The sequence below is a fragment of the Atta colombica genome, unplaced genomic scaffold (assembly GCF_001594045.1).
Source record: "Atta colombica isolate Treedump-2 unplaced genomic scaffold, Acol1.0 scaffold137, whole genome shotgun sequence".
NCBI classification, from domain to species: Eukaryota; Metazoa; Arthropoda; class Insecta; order Hymenoptera; family Formicidae; genus Atta; species Atta colombica.
The window spans coordinates 63,645-81,015 of NW_017259225.1; the positions used below are offsets into that span (position 1 = coordinate 63,645).

General features: G+C 33.9%; 1 protein-coding gene across 6 annotated transcripts in view; it reads left to right on the plus strand.

Moving 5' to 3' along the window:
* Window positions 1-16,960, plus strand: part of LOC108684678 (kinase D-interacting substrate of 220 kDa) — a 35,642-nt gene extending 18,682 nt beyond the window's left edge. For 4 of the 6 annotated variants that reach the window (XM_018189126.1, XM_018189128.1, XM_018189127.1 and 1 more), the window contains 20 exons: window positions 7,387-7,518; window positions 7,812-7,910; window positions 7,982-8,080; window positions 8,221-8,418; window positions 8,487-8,585; window positions 8,788-9,084; window positions 9,417-9,792; window positions 9,915-10,079; window positions 10,338-10,545; window positions 10,620-11,042; window positions 11,114-11,336; window positions 11,403-11,582; window positions 11,668-12,127; window positions 12,210-12,375; window positions 12,504-12,963; window positions 13,040-13,213; window positions 13,282-13,426; window positions 13,505-13,626; window positions 13,887-14,007; window positions 15,664-16,960. In XM_018189126.1, the coding sequence (XP_018044615.1) occupies window positions 7,408-7,518; window positions 7,812-7,910; window positions 7,982-8,080; window positions 8,221-8,418; window positions 8,487-8,585; window positions 8,788-9,084; window positions 9,417-9,792; window positions 9,915-10,079; window positions 10,338-10,545; window positions 10,620-11,042; window positions 11,114-11,336; window positions 11,403-11,582; window positions 11,668-12,127; window positions 12,210-12,375; window positions 12,504-12,963; window positions 13,040-13,213; window positions 13,282-13,426; window positions 13,505-13,626; window positions 13,887-14,007; window positions 15,664-16,412 (4,875 nt within the window). In that variant the 5' untranslated portion in view covers window positions 7,387-7,407 and the 3' untranslated portion in view covers window positions 16,413-16,960. Of the gene's footprint in view, window positions 1-2,181; window positions 3,491-6,861; window positions 6,897-7,386; window positions 7,519-7,811; window positions 7,911-7,981; window positions 8,081-8,220; window positions 8,419-8,486; window positions 8,586-8,787; window positions 9,085-9,416; window positions 9,793-9,914; window positions 10,080-10,337; window positions 10,546-10,619; window positions 11,043-11,113; window positions 11,337-11,402; window positions 11,583-11,667; window positions 12,128-12,209; window positions 12,376-12,503; window positions 12,964-13,039; window positions 13,214-13,281; window positions 13,427-13,504; window positions 13,627-13,886; window positions 14,008-15,663 lie in introns of those variants that run through there. The other 2 variants (XM_018189131.1, XM_018189129.1) reach the window with 2 other exon arrangements.
* The last annotated feature ends 411 nt before the right edge of the window (window positions 16,961-17,371 follow it).

Below are 17,371 nucleotides of genomic sequence, written 5' to 3' on the forward strand. Positions count from 1 at the left end.
TTTTACGGATTATAATGTAATGATATACTTTAGGCGGAATTTATTTTTCTGTATAAAATATGAGTATATCATACAAGCAAAACACATTTTTTTCGACTTTTGTAGTATTAAAAGTCAAAAATTTGCAGTTTGATTCTCACTGTGCGTTAGATATAGCGAAACATTTCTAACAAGTTTGCTCTAATTTTTTACGTAAAGTAAAAATTAAATCATGAAAAATATTTGTAAATTTTGTTTTTATGTATCTTGTACATGAAATACTTTTAGAAAATTTTCCGTCACAATCAAATCAGTATTATATGACTTCAAAATTATCTTAAAACATATTTTATTGTCTTATAAAATATTATTTTTTCGTTTGTTACAAAATTAGTTACATACATTCTGTTTATAATATTTGTAATAACAGTTTATGAATCTCAACATTGAATTAAAATAATCGCGTGAAGAGAAAACAGTTTTCGAACCAAAAAGCTTACGATGTTGACGACACACAGCACGCGCCGTTACGCGATTCAAACTGTGTGTATGTACACGAAGTTAAAGAGATCCCACCGCGATATATAAATGTCGCGTGATATGTATCCGCTAAACGTTGTTCTCGAGCGATTTGCTGACGTCGTTGGTGTCTCGCTCGGTTACTGTTCTGAGTCGACATTCTGCAATTGTCTCCTAACGACGAGGAAGAAGTCGCGCGAGATCGTGAAGCCGTTGGCCGCATATCAGTGAGACCCGATCAGCTGGATGACTACGCGAAATTTGGAAAAAATGCTGCGACTCACCACTTTGTCGAGGGTCCGTTTTTTACGGTATACCAATGATTTAAAATAATCTTACAGTCGCGGTTCCTCGGGGAGAGATTTAACTCTATTCACAGTAGCAGAGATTGAAACAGATATAGTGGTGAGTTGGGTCTTCCAATTTTGCTAGGAGATAGCAAAATAATAGACTTAATCACAATCTGTATTTAATTGTGTAAACACTGAAAAACATATAGTCAATTTTAATAAATATTTAATTGAATACTGCCAACTAAATATTTATTAAATATAAAGATATATTTATTTGATACAAGAAATGTTAATTTGATTTAACAATCTAATTTTTTATTGAACTAATTTTTTATTTAATTTTTTTATTGAACAAATATTTACTTATTATAAGTAAATGTTTAGTTGGCAGTATTGAATTAAATATTTATTAAAATTAACTATATTTTTTTCTCAGTGCACTTATCCAGTTTTAGAAATTGAATTTATGTTTGTACATGTTTGAATTTGATTGTGTACTAGTTTCAATATTTAATTAATTGTTTTTAGTTTTTTATCGTCGTATGATAATTTGGTAAAAAAATTATGACTGTATCTTAAAATTATAGATTTATAGCTTTTTAAGAAGCGTTTAGTCGTCTTAAGTAGTGATATATACATACATTCACAATTTTTTTTCATATTAACACATTGCGTTTTTATAATCGTGTTTTTTAAAAAAAACTATAAATCATTATGTGAATCATACATCTATTTAATCTATCAATTAAATTGTGTTCTAAAAAATGATATAAATTATATCTTTTTTTTTTTAAGAGACACAATCTTTTAAAAGACACTTTCATTTTAAATTCATATACTCGTCAACAAAATTATCGCAACATAAATTTATATTAAAATTTTGCGTAACTTTAAGTAAACGTAACTCTGAAAAATGGATATATTTAAAAAGTTTTTTTTTATTTTCAAGGGCAAATAAAAAGATAAATTTTGAGATTACAGGCGGAAATAAAGATGAATTCAAAATTTATGAAAATCTTAAAGTATGGATTCTGTCCTTGAATGAAAAAAACTTTTTAATATTATATATTCATTTTTCATGGAGTTATGATTATTGAAGTTATGCAAAATTTTATAAATTTATTTGCGATTAATTTGTTAACGAGTGTATTTATATAATATTTATGTAAAACGTTAATATATTTATTTGCATTAAATCGATGTATATATTATTCTCAAAGTAGTAAATTTTTTCTTTAAGAAACATTTGATTGTTGTAAAGCCGAATTGTATTGTTTCTTGTTATATTCATGAAAGAATTATTTTTACATAATCAAAAATGTATTTAAGTGTTAAAATTCGGTAATTCTACGTGTGCATATTTTCTTCATAGCAAATGAAAGCTGTTTTCGATTTTCGTGCTGAATAGACAGTTCAAAGAGAATGCCATGCGGAAGGCCAAAGACGAACGTATTAGAATTGCGGCGGCGTTATTCCGTAATAGTTTCGATGAAGACGATGATAATGGAAAGGAGGACAAAGCCGTACCAACAAAAGAATCGGAAAAAAGTATTTCACAAACAACCTCTGATGACGATTCGACAAAAATCGAAAGAAAGACCAGCGTTACAAAAGCGGAGATTTCTTCAAAATTGGTCTCACCTAGCTTTGAATTTGCAACTTCTACTTTATACATGAGAGATCGCATCTTTAAATGCTTACAATCGTTGGAAAACTCCGGCTCGTCACCGAACAATATAGACGAGTACGCAATATCAGATCGTCGTAACACAAAAGAAGAATACAATAAGGGCAGTGATGTGATTTCGAAAGTCGAAACACGAAGATTGTCAGTGCCGATGACGGAGTCTGACGATGTCTTCCCTTCGCTCAAACACGAAGATGTCATTACGAAGGAGTCATCTGCGAGGTTTCAACCTTCATCAATCAGCGATCACCCAATGCGCACTCCTACGAAACCAACTACTACGGCTAAATCGAAGCAATCTCAATTGACGCCGGATTTCTTAAAGGTTCCTTCGGGATCTAGCGAACATTTTCGTTTCTCGACATTATCAGAACGATCGACAAGTGTGAAAGAACGCTCGGATGTCGAAAAAATACATAATGCAGTACCACAACCATTGATAGCCGTTATTCGAGACAGTTTCGATGAGAAATCCAGCAGTAGTCGCAGATTAACGTTGCCGATTACAAATTCTGATTTGAACCAAACCTTGCTAAATCCTGCGACGGAAACCAATCAAAAGTCACCAACCTTTGATGATATCCTAGCTGGCACCAGCGTGAATCCAATCCGAAAGTCCAGCATAGCAAACGCAGCTATCTGTTCGAGTTTGGCTCCCAGCTTGCTTGGAGCTATTCCCGGTGTGCCGAATTCCCTCTTACCGAATGGAGATTACAATCTGCAACGAAGTGCCACGTTGTCGAATCTGTCAACCACTTCCACCACCATCAGCGATGACATTTCCATTGATAGAACGCGTCGCGGATTAAGGTCGTTTCTTCGTCTTCACATACCCGAGTCACATCCTGCGACCTGGCACGACGAGGACTACCATCATCACTTGCACAATCATCATCACCATCATCATCATGTGTTCTCACATATTCACGTACCTTCCATCACCTTCACAGCGCCAGCCACCGATGGTATCGGTCGCAAGTTTAACTTCGCCATCCGAAGGCATTCACAGGCGGTTAGTGTAGAGTCAGGATGCACGTCGTTTCGTCATTTTTGTTAACATTTTTTTTTTTTTTATTAACACCCATTAAAAGTTTGGCTATTTTTTTCAATCAAGTAAAACATTTCTGATTTGGGAAAAGCTAATATAATATGAAATATTAACAAATAATATTTAGAAACTAAAGTAGATAATATAGATTTATGATTCGAAGGGCCTTACTTAGGACCTCTTTCATCAATTTCTGATTAAATAATCGACAATTAACTCGCAGAAGTGCCAACAACAGTTTAATATATCAGAATATCTCCTCTCTCTTCCTCTTTTATATTTGGTTCACGTTGGCAATCACGTGATTGAGTTAACTATTGATTAGCGTTAATCGGAATTGAAAGAGCCCTTACTCTAAATATGACATCATGTACCTAAGAACTATTCGAATCTGGCACGGAATTAAAAGAGATCGTACAAATAGTGAATTTATTTTTAGCCTGAATTTTTTAAGTAATTGTAATAATAGTTTTAACAACTGAATTTTCAATGTTTATTAAAAGAATGGGCGTGAAATAACGAAATTACGCTGATAAAGCGAACAAATGAGAAAAATTAAAATTTTTTTGTCATTACTTTATTGAGCATAAACCCGTACGACGATAATATCACGTGTCAGATTGGCTAGATATTGACGTAAGTGACTCTATAACATTAGATTTGATTAATTCGTATACTAGCACATGCTGTGGTTAAAATAATTTGCGCTTTACATTGACACGCCTGTTTAAGATCGAACCGAGCTGAAACGATGATGACGCTTTCGTTACAAATAATAGAATACTAATTGTTGCAATTGCAGGCCGCCGAAGACCGTCAATGCTTCCGTTGTCGACATAACTCAAGCTTTTATCTTATCGGACTTGTTGCATTTATAACTGATAACTAATCTGTAATCAGTAGGAACTGAATGTCATGGCCATCTAATAGCTAGATAATTATTAAATAATTTAATAATTATCTTAGACAATAATTAAATTGTCTATTGTCCTACGTCATATTAATATGAATTAAATAATTTCTCGAAATATTACGAAAAGATTACTACAATTGAAAAGCTGAACGATTACATTTTTATGAATATTAATCTTGCCACTCTGAAATTCTAAAAGTATTTTTTCAATCTCGAGATAAACATACAAAATTTAATTGAAGTTAATTACATTTCAAAAATTTTTAATCACAAACCCTTCATGGCTTGAAAATTATTACTGTATCTTTAATTTAATAACAAACTATAGTCATGACTAGTAGATAATTTGATAAATCTAATATATCATATATATGATAGATTAATATCTGTGAATTATATAATTATACAATAAAACGCATTAGTGCCACGTGTCAGAAAAAATTTTGGAGACGCAACGGCAAATACCACGTGCGCACATAGTGGAATCTTGCTCGACTTCTGTCATCGATTTGACAGCTAATGCTCACGCCATATCCGTCGACACTTGCAAATTAACACAGTGATATTGATTTTATCTCGACATAAAGCGCGCATCAGTATCATCTGCTTTGATGCATATAATACTAAGCCATGCGACTGCCAGATATTTCAGCATAGTGACAAAATCAACCGCATGAAATAGACCTGATCTAATATATCTCTGTGTATGTGTGCTTATATGCGTTTGTACTCCTGCATCGAATTTTTATTCAGTAGAGCTCGGACCGTAGTAAACGACGAATGGTGCTATAATCCCTGTAAGCGATTCTAGACATTGAAAAAAAAAAAACTTTTCTCTCAGACTGAGAGACGTTTCTGATTTGAGAATCGACGCTGAAGCACGTTTTAGAATTTTGACTTTGCATCAGAAACCGGATTCACATTTCTAACAGATCGCCTTTCGTATTCTTTCATCAAGTATTTACTCGTATTTTTAGTTCCAAAACGTGAATTATTAACAAGATTATTAAAAATATCTGGATTTAACATTAATAATATTTATGTGATTTGTGTAATTTATTGGATCATAGCGCTTTACTTCATTTATGTCATATATGTTTCTACAAAACGTAAAAATTATCAAATTCACAGAAATTCAAAAAACATGTGACCTTCCGAAAATAGAGATTTTTAACTTTTAAACTCTTTTTTAAAATTTATATTCTTTTCATTTTTAACGAAGTTATAGCTGCTGAATGTTGAAGTTTGTATAATATTGTGAACTTTTATTCCACTCCAATATAATTTGTAGCAAAGTTTACTATTATTTACTATTATCGCTGTTATATGAGGGAAGTACAGGACTTTCGCATCGCAGGATTATGAGTATAATCCCGTCAAGGAGTGTATTTAGCAGAGTGTATTATATCCTTTTACATATCGTAAATGCCAAGTCAATTTATACGCGTAAATTTTATCGATAATATACACTATGTCGACGAAATGTCATTAAATTATTGCCGCAGGATCTTTTTTGATTAAAAAAAAATAAAACACGATATTTATTATAAGATTATATCCCTGTTCGATGTTTAACCTACATTTGTAGTAATAACATCTATAATGTTACTATAATATCTACATGTATATAAATTCCGCAATGTAAAAGTGCACAGATCGCAGAGCAAATTTGATTTTAGTCAGATTTTAGTCGTAAGTATTGTCTGAACGCGCAAAATTTTTTTACACTAATTACTTTGTATGAACTGGGCATGAGAAATAATATGAGTGTTGAACAAGTAATAAGAAGAAAAATAGATGAAATTATCTCGAACAAAACGAAAAATTATAACGAAAAAAAATTACATATGTATAAAATAAAAAATAGAAAATTAACAATTAAAAATAATTAACATAATAAGAAACAATAAATAATAAATAATAAAGTTAATTCGTGTAAATGGAGCATGAAAAAAATAATTCTATTTCTTTTATTCTGCTTTGCATCTGAAATTTATAATTAACATTGCTAACTTTTTGTTCGCAGCTTCACTGCTTTCTCCAACAAGTACTTAGTTGTTACCTTATCATTCGTGTATCATTCATTATCGCTGACCCAGATTCCATTCCGCAAGATCGAAAAACGCAAGCAGCGTTCTCTAAATCTTTTGTCGCGAATGGAGAACGTACGCTTTGCATGCAATTGCAAACTAAATTGAAATGATTACAGTTAATATGTAATACGCATTTCTTTCACGCATACTCATTGCTGTCGCCATTAAAATAAAATCATACATCCAATATCGTTCAGGAACAGAGGAAAAACTCGGTTGGATAATATCGATCTCTGTTTTAACTCAGAATCGAAGCAAAAATGCGTTTTTTACTTTGAAGTTGAAACTGGATGCTATTTACAGGCGCGAGCTTTAACAAGGAAAAACCGAGAAGTATGAGTCAGAATTTCAGAAATCTTAGGAGGTATATTTTTTTTATTTATTTGCTTGGATTAATACTTGCGAGATTGCCTTCGGCGATTCAATATCGGTGCTTGCTCCGCATTCCAATAATTTGAAAGCTTATTTCTGTAGTACGTTGTGGCTCAGCTGCACCACTTGCGTCGAAGCATAATATATTATTGAAAACTAAATTAAATAGAGGCATAGATGTACAAAGTTCAAATAGTTTTGAATGAAAAGACGTTTAAAAGATAAAATTTAGATAAACCCAAAGAGATCCAAAAATTTTTATCTTTAAATTTTTTGTACTCGACAATTATGATATTTCTGAATAAAGGAATTGAATGGTGCAATTTGCTATATATTTCGTACATGTATATGTGTTTTTTCTGTGAACAGCGATTGGATTTACTTAATTTTTCTCGAGTTTTTCTAATGGATTTTTAATAACAGCAGGAAAAATTGGACACTGCATCGAAATCCCATGACAATCGCTCTTGATTTTTCTATAGACATTGCATCGGACTGACTCGATGGTATCGCTTTGTTACCGATCACTTGCGAGCTATATCTCAGATGATAATCTCGTCGGACTGCAGAGCTTCCTCGAAAATAAGCGAGTGCAGGTCGACGACAGAGATGAGGTAAGTGATCATGAATCGCTCGAAAAGATCGTATTCAAAGATCGTGTGCAATCAGAAATTCCAGAATATTAAATTATAATAACAATCGATATAAATAGATGATAAAAATCTCATTCTCATGGGATAGAAAATGTTGAAGAAGAAATAATCTAAGAATAATTTATAGATAGTCTTTAGGTTAATTAAATCATGAATAAAAAATTCATGGCTACGTGAAGGAAAGTTCTTCCTGTTCTTCGTTGTTGTATTTAAACTGTCGAACTTTTCTTTGACAAATTATTCTTTTATAATAGAACGGTAGTACCGCCCTCATCCTTGCAGCAACTAAAGGAAAAATACACTTTGTCCGAGAACTCATCAATCATGGAGCGGACGTTAATGCTGAAGACGCGGTTAGTATCCGTTTGATTATATATATTAAATAAAAATTTCAGTATATTTACGTTTCTATATAATTTCTTAGGATAATTGGACAGCGTTACTGTGTGCAGCGAAGGAAGGCCACACAGAAATTTGTCTCGAATTGCTCGAGCACGGCGCCGATTTGGAGCATCGAGACATGGTCAGAAGAAGTTGTACACTTTACTAACCTGGCATAATGCCATTAATGAAAACTCATTATATAAATATCTTTGTTTAAAAAAATTAAAGAGTAGATAAAAAGAGTGTAGATAAAAAATTGAAGGAGGTTTTTTATTGCAGGGTGGATGGACAGCGCTCATGTGGGCGACGTACAAGGGTAAGTCGACGACGGTGACGATGCTGCTGGGGCGCGGAGCTGACGTCAACGCGCATGGAAATTTTCATATATCCTCGTTAGTATGGGCCGCTGGCAGGGGTTATACTGATATAGTCAAAGATCTCATTGCTCACGGGGCGAAGGTCAATGTCGGCGACAAGGTAATCGTCAGCGGATGTACTACAGATCGATGGCCAATGCTTTACTCTTGAGATCATTATTTTTTCAGTATGGCACAACGGCACTTATATGGGCATCACGCAAGGGAAATATAGAAATTGTTGATAATCTTCTTAAAGCTGGGGCCAATGTCGACACAGCAGGCATGGTAAGATCGATAAATCATAATAAAAAATAATACGGAAAAGTGAGTAGGTTCCAAGATGAAAACTAATATGAAATTATCGTATAATTATGAATAGAAACGTTTTAATATAACAAGAAATATTTCAGAACTTTTCTAATTTTAGATATCAAAATTATTATTATTAATTTGTGATATTTATATTCTTTTAATGACTTTCTTGTAGTATTCATGGACTGCTCTGGTCGTGGCAACCCTCGGTAATCACGTGGAAGTGGTATCGCTACTATTGGAGCACAAGCCTAACGTCAACGCTCTAGACAAAGATGGTTGTACCGCCCTAGCGATTGCTTGCCGTGAAGGTCATCATGAAATAGCGAATGCTCTTTTAAATGCCGGTGCTTACGTTAATATTCAGGATCGTGTTGGTGATACGAATCTGATTCACGCGGTTAAAGGTGGCCATCGAGGCGTGGTGGAATCACTGCTGAAAAAATATGCGGACGTCGACATTGCTGGAAAGGTACGAATCAACTTATTTTTTCTTATATTTGCGTATCTTCCTCGAAGATCGACTTGGAAAAAATTATACTTTTCACTGTGCATTGCGGTTCTCAATTATTGATCATTTCGGTAAGCCAGATTGTATCGAGAGTTCCATATGGTGAGATATGTGAAACTTGTTGAAGTAATCACTAGATTCAAGTATGATGGATATTTTAAGAGACGATCTTATGATAATCCGGATCCGGTTTTGTGGTATCCTTAAGCCACTTCGAGCTAGGTTCGTGACACCCTCGCGATATTTTTGAATCGTCCCAATCGAACTAACGACCCCGTCCGTATATATTTTAGGATAAAAAAACCGCAACTTACATAGCAGTAGAGAAAGGCAATATAGCGATACTCAAATTATTACTAAACGCTAACCCAGACCTGGAGATTGCCACGAAAGACGGCGACACGCCTTTATTACGGGCGGTGAGGTCGCGTAACGCCGAAATCGTGCAATTGCTTTTAGACAAGAAAGCCAAGGTCTCGGCTACGGACAAGAAGGGCGACACTGTACTACACATAGCGATGCGCGCGCGATCAAAAGCGATCGTCGAGATACTACTGAGGAATCCAAAGAATAGCCAGTTATTGTATCGTCCGAATAGACAAGGTGAAACCCCCTACAACATCGATGTCAATCATCCCAAGACGATGCTTGGTCAGATATTCGGTGCTCGTAAGTTAATCAGACGTATGCTATTATTTGTGTTACGTTATTATTGGTAACTTAATTATATGTGGAAAACATACTTTTAATGTTTTAATTCATTTTATAAAAAAATGTGATAAATGTTACAGGGCGTTTAAATACTAATGAGGACAATGAAAACATGCTTGGTTACGATTTGTACAGCAGTGCACTAGCAGACATTCTCAGTGAACCATCGCTTTCTACGCCAATAACTGTCGGTCTTTATGCTAAATGGGGCTCTGGGAAATCATTTTTATTGAACAAATTAAGAGGTATCATCAAATGAGTTGTTACTATCTAATAATTTTACGGAATATCACAAAAATTATTTCTATGAACTGATAATTCTTTGATGAATTTAGAATTTAGAACAAAATCTTTTTTTAAAAAAATATTAAACTCAAAATTTAATTTTAAATGGAATATTATGTTATGACAATTTAAACTTTTGGAGTATTTTATATCTGTATACATGGTATATCTGTATACACGTGAGCTTTATGAAAAAGTATTAACGACTATTATTTCAGAGGAAATGAAGAACTTCGCACGACAATGGATCGATCCAGTATTCCAATTCTCTTCCTTACTCTTTTTAGTAGTAGCTCACATATCTCTACTTGTGGGTATCATACTTGGCCTCGTCTTACAGTCGTGGATTATTGGTCTATCATCTGGAATAAGTTTACTAGTTGTCGTTTATATTTTTTTGATACTCGTCTGGTATGCCAATAAGAGGTAAGAAAAACAGCAAGGAGTGAAATTCTATTTATTTTATATACAATGTCCTGATCGAAGATCTGTAATCATAGGTACGATTGGTACTGGCCGTACAATCTGACAGTAGCGCTAACCACCAAGCTGAATGCTCTAAAATTGCTATTGCAAGTAATCTTTTGTCATCCACCAGGCAGCCAATGTCATGATGGCATAGCAGTGCAGCCGATAAAGTTTTACTTCACAGATCAAACCCGCGTGGGTACGACTGCTGCCGGTGAGAACGCAGTCGTGCAGATGGTTGGCTCATTGTACGATTCCATTGAGAATGACTACGGTTCTCTATCTACCAGATTATACAGAGCATTTCGGCCAAAACCGGATAAATCGACCACTACATGGAAATGGAGGCGTTTATGTTGCTTGCCTTACGTAATCATATTTGAATTCTGCTTATGCAGCTTGCTCGTCGGTATTTCGATACTTACGGTGTACCTCGTAGATATTTCCAAGAAAGAGTAAGTAATTATATGTCGGATATAAGTATTCTCTCTTTTATGTTACTTATCTTATATCATTATGCGTTTAGATCCACGATAGAGCAAGTTACTGCTCAAATTATCATGATATCGATCGCTTTGGTATTGGCCATCAGTATAATAGCAAATTTGTACACATGGAGTAGAACACTGCAGGCATTGGTTTTTTCACAGAGGCGGCATCTTCAACGTAGTATATCAAAATTAGAGACTCTGAAGAGTGAAGGATTCATTCAGACTTTAAAAAGCGAAGTCAATTTAATGACAGAAATGGTAAATTACTCTATTGAAATAATGATTAAAACTTTGCAGTAATATAACTTATATGATTTTAAATAGGTCAAGTGCTTGGATAGTTTTATGGCTCAACAAAGTAGACTAGTTGTAATAGTGGATGGTTTGGATAGTTGCGAACAGGATAAAGTTTTGCTCGTTTTGGACGCTATACAGGCCTTATTTAGCGATAATGGATATCCTTTTGTTGTAATACTCGCAATTGATCCACATATTATATCTAAGGTAAGCAATCTTTAAAATAAAAATATTTAAAAAATCGCAATTTCGTTATTTTAATGATAATTATCGTCCGATACTGTGCGTGTAGGCGGTAGAAGTAAATAGCAGAAGGCTATTCTCGGAATCAAATATCGGTGGTCATGATTACTTGCGGAATATGGTGCATTTGCCATTCTACTTGCAAAATAGCGGTTTACGTAAAGTCAAGGTTGCGCAACAGACTGCTCAATATTACAAGAAGACGGCATGGACGGAGGCTGAGGAGAGTGTTAACTATACCGCGACCAGCACCATGCATCATTCGGTATCGAGTAGAAGACTCAGTACGGAATCGGCTATAATGAACAGCAACGAAAAATTGAAACCCCAAACTAGAAAAGGCAGTAGAAAGATGCGATTGAGTGAATCGATCGCTAGCAGTATTGGCAGTAATTTGAATCGACTGGGCGGCGCACAAGATCTCAATAAGATGTTACTCACTGATGATTATTTTAGCGATGTGAATCCCCGCAGCATGAGAAGATTAATGAATGTTGTTTATGTTACCGGTAATATATTAAGTCATAAGCATATAATATTATAATATATGAGTTTATATTATCTTATACATATGTATATGTTATCTTTCAGGACGATTACTTAAAGCATTCCAGATTGACTTCAACTGGTATCACTTAGCTAGTTGGATCAACATTACTGAGCAATGGCCTTTTAGGACATCTTGGCTCATTCTTCATTACGACTTGTATGAGGAAACTCTGGATGATAATATGTCACTCAAAAGTCTTTATGATAAGTATGTGAATTTTATATAATGTATGTGCATGTAAAATATATAATACCTATATTATATATAATATATAATACCTATATAATACCTTTTTTTTACATCGCTTATATATATATATATATTATATTTATTAGGGTGCGACCGCAAATTCCAGTACTGAAAGAGGTGCAACCACTTCTCGAGATAGATAGAGACGAACGCAAACTGGATGTTTTTCTCACTTTTCATCGGTCCAGCTTACTTATTAGTGATATGAAAATATTTTTGCCTTTCACTATTAATCTAGATCCATACATTAAGAAAAAAATAAAGGAGGAACAACAAAGTATAGAGGAAGACATGAATCTATTTCATAAACAAAGTGGTACTTGGCATGGTCACGGTGTTCCGTTTGATCAATGGGTTTCACAAAGAAACACATCGACAAATCGGCATGCGAAACTTGTCAAACAATCGAGTTTGCAGGGATCTGTGCCACCGACGCCATCGTGGGGTTATCAGCCAAGCTTCGAATGGCAAGTTCCGCCAGCTTGGGTGCAAATGCCTTCCATGGAATCAATGACAAAACCGCTTTCCGTAACAACTACTTTACCGGTACCATTATAATTAATTGTACGAATATTTTTTGCTGTTGAAAAGATGTGACTTAGTGCTTTATTTGTATTTGCAGTCCGAAATTTTAGAAATAAAACTGTCGTCCTTATCAGTGAACGGAGTTTGTGATCTGATCGACAAAATTGAAAGTCTTAATTCAATACAAGCACCGATTTATAAGCAAGCCATCAAAGAAAATAATATTAATGGACGAGTTTTATTACATTGCGATTTGCAAGAACTGAAAAAAGTAATCTTTGGAATGCTGTATCTTTCAAAAAGAAATTTTTAAATATTAGATATATTTATATTTTTTAGGTATTTAAAATGACTTTTGGAGATTGGGAATTATTTCGCATGGTAATTGTATCACTACGTGAAATGGAACTCTCGTCATTCACATATGAAGAAGGTCCTCGAAGTGTTCGATTTACCGTAGGATCTGAACAAATTTTACGCAAAGGTATGTATTCGACATCTTTCTTTTTATTTGCTCCTTTTTTTATTCAACCATTTTTTGAATCATTTTTATTCGTTATAGATCATGCCTTGCCAAATAATTCCATACGTGTGTCTGCTCACGTTGAAAAAGAGAAAGGAGCATCGAGAACGGATGGATCAACTCGCCGTGATCAAAATAAACAATCTATCATGGAAAAACAGGTATGATATAAGTATTATTAAATGAGTTTATATAAAATAATCATAAATAAATTTACAAATTGATATTATAACTGAAAACTTACAAAAAAATTTTCGTTTATTTACATTTGCACTTGGTATCAGTTTCAGGTAAGCTGTTGTATTTACTTTAAGAAATAAAAAAATCTTTATATTTAATTTTATTTATTTATATATGCAACAAGTAAAAAATACTATCTGTTATGAACATGCTAAAATGCATATAATTATATACGTTTCAGGTAACATTAGAGGAGCAAATGATTTGCGGAGCATTGCAGACCTTGAATGAAGAAGCTTGTGAAGATGTTTTAGATGTGCCATCGCCAGCGGTGGCTCCAACAACAGACTCACTTTCTTCAGGTGAGCCTACTCCCCTACCACTTACACTGCCTCTGGTAATAGTGCAAGAGCCACCGCAGCCTGACCAAAACAGTGACACTTCCGCCGAATACAGTGCTAACGTTTAGTCAAATCTGAAATAGGATGACTATAGGATGATGTATATATTCGTCAAGTAATGAATTCGTCAAGTATAAATCGCTCACGTTGCGTACATCACAAAAGCAGAGATTTTTCCGCCGTGACTTCTATCGAAACGTGCAACGACTAGGTATCATTATCACTGCATTCAAGGACGGTGCTTGCCACTTTTGTGATGTCAAAAGAAAAAGAAAGATTTAAAGGACATACTTCATCCTATTTATAGTTTTATTTATACATCTGTATGTCCGTAGAACATTACTTGACAGTATTAGCGACAAAAGATGTATATAGTCGCAATAGCACTCGACAAGCCAAATAAAATGGTATACAATATATAAATATACTGTTAGGCCATTTGTAACTTACAAAATGAAAGATTATTCTCTGTAGAAACATGTACAAATTTTCTTAAAGTACTCATGTGCCAATGCGAGAAACCAATGATACATATCGCAGAAAGAACAAAATGAAAGCCATTAAACGATTGTAATAGGATCACTATTGTATTGCGTATTCATAGGCTAGTTTAATATGATGCTCATTTTATAAGCTACACTATTAAAAATATCATAAAATTTTATTGTATTACATTAAATTTAATGTATTTGTAACTGAAAAATATATTTGTGTACATGTATGTAACATTTAATGATGCTTTTCATAATATCAATTTTATTATAAATTTAATATACTCCATAATATCAAATATTTTATGTGGATTTGTAGTTATTTTATAACCGCTACATGTTACATGTTACTTGAATTAATTTCGAAATTTTTAACAGTGTAGTTTAATGTCGATGTATAATGCCATATTGAACAAACAAAGATTGCATTATTAAAAAAACAACCTAGTCGGTAATATACCATACTCTATTGCATTTGTAAGCATTATATAATATTTAAAAAAAATGTCAGAGGCACTACTCTCAAAGCTAATCGTTTGATGTTTTCTGTGAACAATTCATGTACAAAAGACTGTGATAACGCATTGTTGACAAAACAAATATCTATGAAAATGTTTGTGCTAACCGAGACGACGTATAACAATGTATTATATTTTTAAAACTATTGTATATAAAGTGATCGTTGGCGATAAAATTAAAAGTTGCGTCCTATTACTCCGGTCCACGTTATTTCCTGTACTATGTGTACACTATGAATATTATTGCTAGATTATTAGCTAACTATGTTATGAACAGTATTATGTTATTACGAGAGCAAGTGGTAATAAAACTTTCTTGGAAACTATATCTGATATTACATTCTTTGCAATTTGCGTCTAGAAGTCTTCAATTATTATTATCATGACCAAGTGTTTCGAAGAATGAAAATTGAAATAAGAGTAAAAAAAATCGAAAAACATTCTTTTTATCATAAATATCTTTTTTAATAACTTGATAAATTTTTATATAAAACCTTTGTAAGGAATAAATCTATTTTATGATTTGGAATTAAATGGCTTCATAATGTATATTATAGTTAATTAGAACACAGTATGATAAGCAAATATTACATGAGCTTCTGTTTTAGGACCTGTCATTTCGGTACATGATACGGAGTATGTACTGCTTCAAGCCAGTCCGCTGTTTCACTGGGTACCAATTAATGACGAGCCAGGCAGTTCGGATGATAGTTCGCACGACTCCACTATGTTCCTTCAACGTACCAATTCTCAGCGTAGCATCACATCTCAACGAAGTACAAGGTCCACCTGCTCACATAAGACCCTAAAGAGAAGCGGCAGCAACATTAGCACTAGACCGTCCTCGCTATTTATTTCTCCACCTTCGTCACCGAAACCTGCGATCAGATCGAAGTCGACCGATGAGAGATATATGGGGAAAAATATATCCCAGAAGACCACGCCATCGTCTGTGTCCACCAAGAAACGCTCGTCCTCGACGTTTAATAATGAAGTAATGATATCGGTTCCTACTTCCAGCCTGGAGAAGCTATCAAGATTAAAGGACCGTTTAATTGGCACTGCGCCAACGGCGGGATCACCGGCACCCGGTGGTGAGAGCGATGACGAATCTACGCCACTGGTCTCTGAAATGTCCACGCCAACACATTCCCAATCAGACAGCGTGTTCAAACATGACTGCAGTGCAGAGAATAGCAGTTCGCCGTCGTCGAACAGGAGTCTACCGCGGGATGGAGAACGTCGAGTAGACTTGGATTACTCTGATACTGTGAGTCTTGTGATACGCGAGTCCTCGAACGCTCAATCGCAGTCTCGGCATGCTAAGACGCGGAACGACACAGAGACGCCTGTCTGACACCTGTCGTCTTCTATACATAACACGCGATAACTTGGCGCATTGTATGTTTAATTGTGATAAAGATGACTGGCATCTGTTGAGCAAACTTATACGCTGTAATTTTATTTTGACGATAAGCATCGAGATAAGATATCTCTTATGTAAATAACGAATGATGGAACGAGCAAATTTTTTAGCTAGACTATTGAACGTGTTCATCTGCTTAGTAATTTGGAGAACGAACGATGCCTTCTTGCGCAAGTCGTGCAATAATCCTTAGTTTAGTGAAACGATCTCAAAATACATGATGCCGATGCGACCATTCCATGTAAATATTAATCAATGCATTTACAAATGCAGATATTTATTGACATTTTCTTTTTTATACTGATGAATAGTACTGAAATGTGTTGAAACGTGGGAAATGAGGAATATTTCCTGATGTACAGTATCAAAGTACCTTGTTCCCAGTATCAATTTAAGTCAATTCATAATGTCAGTGCAAATATAGATGACTTAAAGAATAAATATTGGAAAGAATATTTTAAAGAAGAGATAATTTAAACGACCAGTACACGATTATTGATTAGACATAAATTCTATCTATAATTTTATCAAACAAAAAATGCAGAATGTCTCAAAAATAACTTATACAAATTTTTATTTATATATTACTTTATATTTATTTCCAAAGTAAAAAGTTTTTATAATGAATTTTATTAGAATATTGCAGTATGAACACTTATTCGCTGCTTTAATACTTCTTTATTAATTTTGGTGTATTTTTTCTTTATCGAATTACGATGTATTACTAAGTAATCACAGAGAAAAAGTATTAATGATACATTTGTTTTATTAATGGCAAAAATTGCAATTACATAACATTAAATATTTAGGACACTTTAGGACGGAATACATCAGGGTATTGATCATTCATTACAATATATTGTAAATATGTATATACATATGTATATATA